This window comes from Cystoisospora suis (assembly GCF_002600585.1).
Source record: "Cystoisospora suis strain Wien I chromosome Unknown contig_6733, whole genome shotgun sequence".
Lineage (NCBI taxonomy): Eukaryota > Apicomplexa > Conoidasida > Eucoccidiorida > Sarcocystidae > Cystoisospora > Cystoisospora suis.
In genome coordinates, this window is record NW_027159520.1 from 1 (window position 1) to 9,802 (window position 9,802).

Sequence of the window (9,802 nt, forward strand, 5' to 3'; positions counted from 1 at the left end):
TGTTCCTCTCTCGCACATCAAAAACCCTCTTGCTGCTGGGCGTGTACATGGGATTGCGGTAGCTTTCAAGTAGACGGATATCTGAAAGTGTGTCCAAAAAAGGACTAGCCGCATTGCACCTTCTACACCGCTGCTTCCCTTTCAGCCAGCACGCCAACACATATAGAGGCAAGAACGAGAAGTAAGTGCGTCAGCATGGGTGCGTGCTCCGCTGTCAAATCGGTCCCGTAGCAGCCTCCCCCCGACAGAACACGCGACCCCCACTAGGCAGAATCCCGAACCTGCTGCCATTGCATGTTGAAGGAGCCCTCTCGACAGGCGCGTAGGGATTGCGAAAACACCGGCGTTGCTCGTACTCCAGCCTCCCGCTCAGCAAACGGCTACGAAGAGCCCGCATAAACAGCTGCTGCATAGAATCTTTCCCTTTTCAAAGGGTAAAGAGCCATCTAGCTGGAATAAATGGTGATTCAGTGACCATATGCGTCCTTTCTCGCTGGCCAGCACTGCGGCATGGCTGGCTTTGTGTCCCACTAAACTCCCCCGGACAGGGGTCGTCCATTATCGTTGTACGTCTCATTGGTGACAGTGATTCACAGGCAAACGGAGGCAGGTGCGACAATCCTGCGAGCTGCCCCTTCAGGCAGCGTGTGGAGGGAAGCCGCTGAGGGCCTTTTGCAGTGGAGGGATATCCTAGTCGGCGAAGACACGCCAAGGGCGATCACGTTCCATTCGGCGGATCAGCTGTCCCGCGAGTCCACCGCGCGTGCGGTCAAGCCGCGTTGTCCAGAGGCGCCGGTCGCAGAAGTGGTACACACTCAACAGTCATGGCTGCCCAATAAAGCGATGTTTTCCGCCGTCAGCCTTCAATTTTAGCCGAGGGCTTTTTCTGCGTTTGGGGACGGAAAATCAGTGAGCTTTCGGGGCCTTTCTCCTGGGGCTTAGCGTCTCGTCTCCTTGACCCGGTGGCTTCCCCACTGTAGTGGACTGCTTGCTTTTCCCTCGAATGTAGCGAGGAATGAATTTTCGCGTGTATCACAACGAATCTGACGGTCACTTTCGTGCTGACGGGGGTCGGTTGGTGACTACAATAGCACCAACGATCAACCGCCCTGCGCCGGGCTCGGCTACTGTCAGGAACAAGTGGTGTAATGTTCGGCAGCCGCTTTCTGTCATGACACGGCCACCAGAAGGAGGATGGAAGTTCGGGCATGCGTGGTCAAGCGGCGGACCTTTCAGGCCACTCGCGGTTACGGAGCCCCCTCAGATACGCGAGGTCAGGGCGGTTCTGAGGGGTGAGCCGAGGGTGCTAACGCGGCTGGGGGCGATGCCTTTGGCGACATTTCTGAAGCGACCGAACTTTTTCCTGCTGTTCCCCCCGCTGAAGCCCTACGACGGCGTCCCGCTGGACAACCGCGGGTCTCTGGATTTCCGTGCTTTGAGCGCTCAACAACCAGTTTCCGCGGACCCAGCGAGACCGGGAACAGGTCACCTGTGGCGGCAAATCCGGGCTCGGGCAAGAAACTGGCATGGTGCAGACAACTCAGTTTCTGATTACGGATGGGGTCCGCCCGTGTACGAGGCGTGAGATCATCAAGGTGCAACTGCAGTCGGCTGTACATCGATGGGCTGGCAGCCCGGCGGGGGATGCTTTTCTGCAGGCCGCAGCGGCATACGTATGTTCGGGCGGACCACGTCGGCTGCTCAAGTCATACCAGGGTAGTGCCCGCCCGAGAGCCTTCGCGGTGTGTTCGTAGTGCCATCACGACAGGGTGCTGGCACAAGCTGTAGACAGGCGTATCGCGCAGTGTATTTTTTGCCGGATTGGGGCCACGCTCTGCTGCACAGCGTGTCTGTTTTCATCGTCTTTGATGACCTTTCCTGTCAGAGGTGCCGCACAGCGTTCCCAGCTTCTTGTCTACCGATGTATCTTCACCGCATTACAGTACCTGGTATGGCCGGGAAGCCTCCCGCCTTCTACTCACCCGGCCCAAACCCGAATCAGCTGCCGAGGGGGGTCGGCGGGAGAGGGGGGTAAGTGTGTCTGGGAAGAACAGCATTCGGTTGCAGGTCGAGTCCAACAGGGTGACTACCATCACTAGTTGATGACTCGGGGCTCACGGGACTGCAGAACTGACGGGCGGTCAGTTATGCAGCCCGGCGGGGAACCCGGCCGCGAATCAAATTGTTGCGACCACACAGTGCGGTTCTGCCTTGCTTGACGCTGTGCCGTGGTGTGTTGTTTCCCGCGTATAAGTAGGTAGCCGGCGAGAGAGAGAGCCGAGGTAGGCACGTAGGACAGTTATGCCCTTCACAGGAAATGGGACGTTCTTTTAGGGTAGAGTTTCTGGCGAAAAGTCGGATTTATGAAAAGAAGTGCTAAATAACGGCGAAATCAAAATGCCAATTCAGCGTACCTCATAACACTCTCAGGCTGTTACCTGACTTACTAGTGCATTTCTTGTGAGAAAACGCTTGCAAGGCCGTTGCACACCAGCCGCGGTCCGCTCAAACTGGTAATTGCTCCAGATATGACAACGGGCATCTGCTTGTCGGGTGCCGGAGCGACAGTGCTGTTAGCAGCCTTCTGGAATTCGTGTCGTGTCAGGTGCCGTGGCCAACGCTGAAATGTGGCACCCTACCAGGAACATCGGCTTCGGGGCGTCTGGAAACTACAATTTACATTCGCATCTTCAGTGCCTCGGAAAAACTTTGTGAAGTGGGAAGCGGGTGCCACCGGCACTGCAACGAGGACAAAGGTTCCTTTACTGCATCTTTTGCATGGCAACACAGGAGTCGAGTGCGGTCGCGGGGGTGAAGCTCACTGTCAGGCAAACAGAGCCCATCTAGCAGGCGGATCACAACGAAGGGATGCGGACGTTGCGGCGCCGCCACAGTGCTCGGGGTGTAGTACAAAAAGGACCAGTTTATCAAAAGGCCATCAGTGAAATTCTCGGGCCGGTTGCTCCAACGTCACACCGCTGACGACTCGGTACGACCAGATTTCCACGTAAGAATCCTGTAGTGCCTTGGTGAAGAGCTTCAACAGTTCGGCTCCGTCCAGCAAAACATAGAGGAGCCGCTCTGAGAACGAAATGCCACATTCGGCACACGCTGGGCGCTTTGCTTGACAAAACGTTCGTCGCTCACACTGAACCAAAAAATCATGACCAGCACCGCTTACAAAAGCCACCAACCCTGGCCAACAGCAACGAGCCTTCTATCGGGACAGTCATGGGAGTACACGAACGGTGGCTCTGGAAAAAGGCCCCGGCCCCCGAGGAACACGGAGATGTCAGAACGGCCCTGGCGACCGCCTGCAAGCGCACACACGTTACAGCAGTTCCTATTTTGGGATGGGCCACAACGCAGTACGGAACTCGGAAGACATAACTGAAGCGCACGGCGCATCGTTTTAGTAAACGCTGAATAAGAGTGCCACGAGAGCATACCACGTACACACAAGCGTATGCGATCATTCAGGGATCACGATACAGACAGTTGACGCCACCACAGTGAGACAATCTTCGCATACCTCTACTCAGCCTCGTCACCACAAGAAAATTATTCCACAACATTGACACAAAGGTAAACAGTGTAGCCCCTCCAGACAAAATCAAGATTGTTACGCATGACACGGGCGATTGTCCTCACAACAAGTTTTGCAACGTCCTTATATCCATTTGGAATCTTAGCCTCAACAGCGTCGGCTGTACTATCCTGCACTGCTATCACCCCCTTCAAGGGAACAGCGCGATCCTTTTTTATCGTTTCGCCTGCGTCCTGGTAAGCAGGATTTTTCTCCAGGAAAGACATGGAGGCCTTCAACACCTGAGAACGCCACACGCGCTTCGCGACACCGTCAGTGCTGATTGCTACCCCGCACGTCTGAGCAGCTTTTCTTTTTGGTGAGATATTGACCCCGCTTCCACGTCTGTATATCGAACCTCCCGACACTTCCCACACGAGGCCCGCTAGAGCCTTTGATAGCAGGTTATCACTTGGAAATGCAAGCAGGTCAGGGGAAACAGCCTTCAGAGTGAGTTTCATCGCCACGAAAGCGTGGTGGAAGAATGCGTCTCCGTCTCGACACGGAGGCAGATCTAACTGTATGAGCCCACCAGGGGTACTTTTGCTTCCCACGACAGCCATGATCCGAATATCATCTCCCTGGAGGATCGTGCGGGCACCCATCTTATTCTTTGCAGCCTCATGAAAAAGTTTCTCCATTTGGTCAATGAATCGCAACTGCCTTTTGTAGTACTCGAAGCGAAAATAAACACCGACGCTAGGTCCTCTTAAAACCTGAGTCAACTCCCTCGACAAGTTCAGGCGAGCCTGAGTTTGAGCTAAAGACGCACGGGGCTGCACGACATCTCCTGTAACTTCCCCCACATAGGCTATTAGCAGAAAATGATTTTTCTCTAGAGCGACCTCTAGGGGTTTCAGTTTCTCCTGGACAGTTGTCTGCAAACGCTTCGGAAATCCATCCGCCCGAACAATCTCGATGTTGGTCTCATTCGCGTAAGAGTACGGATGGTACTCGAGAAAGGGAACAGTGTAGTACTCCATGAGGAGGCCGTCAATCCGAATCATGGCGAAATGGTCATACCTCATCCCGAAAGTTTCACGTTCTTGAAGCCACTGAGCCGCAGCTTTTGCGAGTATCTGTTCGCTCGGGAGCACCATTTCTCCTGCAGCTTCCCCCGCTGCAGAGCCCACATTTTCTTGGTCTTTCGCCTTCTTCTTCGGTTCTTCGTCTTTCAACGCCCTGCCGATTCTGAAGGACGCGAACAGCGCTTTGGCGTCAAGCAGCGCTTGCTGCAGTCCTCCCCGCGTACTAGGAGGCTCATTGAGGACTGTTGAGGCCGGAGCCACCGAGTGAATAAAGATGGGGATGACAGTTTTGTTCGGTAGTACCTGATTGACTAAATGCGTAATAACTACGCACACCTTCTCGATCTTGCTATGTGCAAACGAGCTACTTAGGTCTATATAAGTGGCACCTTTTTCACGCCGGCTGAGCCCTCCTCCAAACGTTCGGGATTCCAAAAACTGCTTTTGAATGTCAGCTACTATTGTCTGAAGCATATTTTCCTCCAATCTAAGATCCTTCAAAAAGTCCTGGAGGCGCTGCACGGCTTCCCCTGTGATCCTCTGATCCGCCAGCGTGAGTGCGACGAGCTGCTCCTGTGCTACGTCTTCCAAATCCCGCCGGGAAAGAACTAAACGAGACTCCAGGTCACTGATTCCCGCGTCCACGCGAGAACGTAGGTCGAAGTAGAACTGTAAAAACAACAAAAACAAACCTGCTAAAACCCGTGACCGAACACACTAGCACGAGGGACTTCAATTCCTGTCAGGGACACCGGGCCAAACAACTTCCGGCTTCAAGCCAATCGAGCCAACTTCACTCTAGAACCAACCACCGTGGCCAAACAGACGGCGCCACTCGCGAGCCAGCTTTCAGGCTCAAGGTTAGAGTATAACTCCGCGCATCGTTACTCTGCCTTCTTCAAACCAGTGCACGAAGACATGTCTTCTCCCGCAACGGCAACAAAGGCCTATTCCGAAAAACACCGGAGAAGCAAGAAACACCACGCGGGTTGAGAGTGTCCAGTCTCCTACTTGTCGCCATCCCGTCTCAGCTAAAGGAGTGCTGCATGCAAACCTTGAACTGACAATAGTGCCATAGCCCTGAACGCCTCAATGCAAGTGTTACGCGTGCAGCACACAAGAAAGCTCCACAGCCGTACAGCTACATACATATATGTTCCCAGACTCCTACCCGAGTGAGTTCATCAACGCTGGTGCCGCACGTGTCAACCTGCCGCATCAGCTCAGACGCCTCAGTCGCAAAGGATTCCTGAGCAGCAGCGCGGAGCTTCGACAGGTGTTCTCGAAAGGCCAGAAGCCTATGACGGACAATGCCGGTGGTTGGATGGAGTTGCTTGTCGAGCTCCTCTTCCAGACGAGAGAGTCCACTGGAAAATTCCGCTGCGCAAACAGGAAAAAGCAGCGCACTTATCTCTCTCCGTCCTCTAAAAACAGGAAGAACGGTTCGCGCTGATAGCATTCCGTTTTCCTCCCATCCTCCGGTAACTGGGAGACGGTCGCAGCTCCCTCCGACTCGCACCCACCCCATCACTGCCGGCTTTCTTGCATGACAAAGAGAGGTCCCAATACAACACGCCATACAGTTTGCTTCATTGCAGAAGCTCAAAAACCGAAAGTACAAAGCTTCAGCAGCGGGCTCCGACCATATTCTTGTAACGGTATCCAGAGAGATCACACATGACGGGGCGCGCAGCCCTAACCCCGCTCGACCCAGAAGCAGAACATCCTTCCCGCAAGCGACCCGATAAGCAAAATGTCTGCCACTCTCCACACCAACGGCGGCAGGACATACATCAGACCGTCAGGCCTGCCGGGCGCGCGAGTATCCTGAACGGACTGCTACCCCAGCCAAACGGGAGTCGTCCAACAACACGAGAGAGACCACTCCACAAAAAACACGTATAGTGCAGTCTTCGAAAGAGCGGGGGACAACTGTCCGTCGTAACTAACAAGACTATTCGAACAGTGCAATTCCTTTGTGGCACGTAATATACTCACATTTGTCTCGTATCCCAATGGTGCTAGCGCCGAGTACTTATACGCCATGCTTTCATTTGAAGGAAGTTGGCAAATGCAGCAGGAATCAAGCAGGAAGCAGAAGCACCGAAGAACCGCTACTGGCCAACTGAAAGTATCTAAAGAAAGCACTACCGACAGTCAACCACTACACCTGCTCCGGCCGGTACCGGTCAGATACCACTTCGTGGCACTGAGTGGCATTCACCACTGATGCCCGAAACCCTGTTCACTCCGAAAGACTTTCTTACTATGCAGCAGCACGGCTTCGACCAGAGTAACCACCGTGTTCACATGTCGATAGTCTTTCCTTACGTTTCGGTCTAGGGTCAACCCTAACCCGGAACACTACCGGATACATCAGCAGGCGGCACAACAGCAGCGAAAGAACCGGAAAACCGCTACCGGAGAAGCCTCGCTTCACCAAGCGACTCACCCATTCGAGCTTCGATCAAGTTGAGTGTTTCCTGTGCGCGGTCATCGAAAGTCTCGTTCAGTCGCTGGACCTCGTCCTTCGCTTTCACTACCTTCATGCGCAGCAAGTCGATCTGGCCTGTCAATTCTGATATCCTTTTCATGAAACTGATGCAAGACACCAGAAGATGCAGACAATATTGCGAACTGCGGGAAATCAGACCAATCTACACAAAGTCTCTCCTCCCTAGCAACCTATACCACGTCTCCGTTACCAAATCTAAAAAGACTACAAATAAGGAAGAACACAATACACAGGACGTGGCTTCGTTGTGTCAAGACAAGCAAATGTGCACGCATCACCCAAGCCTTCCCCAAACAGTTCAAAAAGACCCTGTGTTGTTGTCAATCCGCTCGAGAATGCGCTTTTCCTAACGCCATTACTGCCTCGCGCCCCCAGAATCTGTGGTGTGCTTGCCGCGATACGGTCGAAAGGTCGCGTTTGTTGTAATCAGACAGAGCTGTCTCGATAAAGCTATCGTGGAGGTGATACTGGCCGACTCCCGAGAAGCTCGGGGGCGATGCATTGTCAAGCGGAAGTTTCGTTTCCTGTGCTGGGCGACACAGTCCTTGTGACGCCAAAACGCGAGCTGTACTGCTACCCTTCACCTGCAATACAGTTAGCGCTGCTGGACCCGTGGTGTCCGCAGATTGACTCCCAAAGTGTAGCCTTCTCTCGCTTACGCCTTCGCCCACCCCCGCCGCCCACGCTCTCCGTTGACATCGAGCCCTAGTCACTCTTCTCACTAGAGATGACACAATTGCACACGCAGAACAAAGTATCCACGGAACCGAGAAAAAAACCCGACAAACTCAATGCAACGAGAACTTATCTTCCTTGCTGGGGATATCTCGTCGCCAAACGCTTCTTCGCTGTCCCGAAAGACATCATTAGAAGCTTTTGGTTCTTACCTGTCGGTGAGATTTGCAGCGTGAGTCTTCATGAGGCTGAGTTTGCTAACCCCTTCTGCCACATCGGTCTCCTCCCGACCAGCGGCATCCCCCGCGAACGCAGAAACAGACTCCGCCGTCGTCACTTCCTTGTGATCTCCGATCTGTTCGGCTGTGCTCAGCCCGGGAGCTGACAGACTCTGAATGTAGGGCTCGGGACCATTCACTCCACTACCAACTGGAACAGGGCCCGCTGTTGAGTTCAAACCCGACTGGGCACTAAATATTGAATTGTCCGAGTCAAGACATGAAACAAAAGTCACGCAAAGAAGAACCAGAAATAAGAATGTCCAACAAGGTGTGGGTGATACGACAACGCGCGCGTTTCTCCATCTTCTCTGATATGAAGAAAACGATCCGAGCGCCGAAATGCGGACGGCGGGCCTAGCTGCCCTCATTGTTGCTAACATGCATCGAAACCGGAGCTGCAGGAACATGCTGTCCAGATAAAAGAATCACAAGAATGTGGCCGTAAGGAACGGTTCCATGTCAACATTTCCGGAGGTGAAGCTACCGTGGAGCCGATCCGGGTGACTAGTTTCACTAGAAGCGGGAAAGAGACGCCAGACGGGGGAAATCGCGTTAGCAACTTTGTTGCCTGTGCATTTGAGACATTCTCAAAAAGCGCACGCCGCCAGGATGCAGCTCGTTTCCCTCCACTTGCCTGTCGCTGGGATTAAATTTGGAGACAGACTTGCGACAGCAGTTTACCGCTCCGCACGGATGAGCGCCAACCTGTTATCGAGACGAAAGGGTCGACACGGAGAGAGCAACTTGAAGAAGGGGAGGGAACGAACGCCTCGGAGACGAGAGACAGCTTGTACAGATTCCGAGACACAATACAGCAGGCAGCGATGGGGCGGAAGAGAAGCGATCTCCTGGTGAACTGCAACATGGCGTAGCCCTCAAGGGAAAGCGCGGTAGGCCGAATTCACCCCCGGCCTTGTGCGGGAGTGTCGCACACTTCGCGTGAAGTCCAATCCAGCCCCAGGTGCTGCTGGCTGCTGAAGCAACACCGGTGGAATATCAGTTTTCTGCAAGTGGGACGATCGTTCTTGCTTTTGGTGTGAAGGAAACACGTCGAGGCGACCTAGGAGAAGGATTTCGGAAGCTCACTGGACACCCTACCACGGCGCGACCCAGTTGGGGATGATAGCCTGTTCTTACAACTAGAAGCTTTCGTCACTCGTGTGAATACACGGCAGATGGGGGGTAGCCCTCACACGCTGTTTGGTCACCCGTGGGCTGCCAAGCGTCACCTGAGGCCAGCGACGGCAAGGCTTCAGTTCTCTGTTACCTGGATCAGCGGGCTTCATCCTCATTGCTTCCGCTTCTGAGTAAGTAGTATCGGCGAAGCGAGTAAACTTTTCGTACGGCATCAGATGACAGTGTAGCGGCGGCGATGCGCCTCCGCGCACGCGGCGTACACACTGTGTTGTATGTCATACATGCCTTGTAGGGCCCCGACGCGTTTACGGGCAGTGGGCTTGAGAGTGTGTGACGATGTGTAGGATAGTGGACGAACCGCCCGGGCAACCTGTGGGGTCGGGCCGGAAGAATAGAACTACGTTTCTCAGTTCTTGTTGGAGCACCAGCCGTTACACGTGGTAGCACCGCATGGTTGTGAAGAGAGCTTAACTTTATTTTTCTTTTTTTTGTCGTTACGTTTTGCCGTGGCCTGGCGGATGCGTTGCGAAGGTCGAACAATGGCAACGCACGGAAGAGAGCCGTTACCGGGCTGCACGGG

At 53.9% G+C, this 9,802-nt stretch overlaps 2 protein-coding genes across 2 annotated transcripts; one reads left to right on the top strand and one right to left on the bottom strand.

The window, feature by feature from the left end:
* Positions 1-499: 499 nt before the first annotated feature.
* Positions 500-2,723, top strand: CSUI_010139 (inner membrane complex protein). The gene has a single exon (XM_068070244.1). It carries the CDS (start codon positions 1,016-1,018, stop codon positions 1,583-1,585), a length of 570 nt encoding a protein of 189 aa, XP_067917779.1. The 5' UTR covers positions 500-1,015; the 3' UTR covers positions 1,586-2,723.
* A 467-nt stretch (positions 2,724-3,190) lies between these two features.
* On the bottom strand, positions 3,191-9,510 carry CSUI_010140 (microtubule-binding protein). Its single transcript, XM_068070245.1, has 4 exons — positions 8,017-9,510; positions 7,067-7,212; positions 5,786-5,994; positions 3,191-5,283 (listed from the first exon to the last, which is right to left on the bottom strand). The coding sequence occupies exons 1-4, from the start codon at positions 8,490-8,492 to the stop codon at positions 3,562-3,564; spliced, it is 2,553 nt and encodes an 850-aa protein (XP_067917780.1). The 5' UTR covers positions 8,493-9,510; the 3' UTR covers positions 3,191-3,561.
* Between the last annotated feature and the right edge of the window lie 292 nt (positions 9,511-9,802).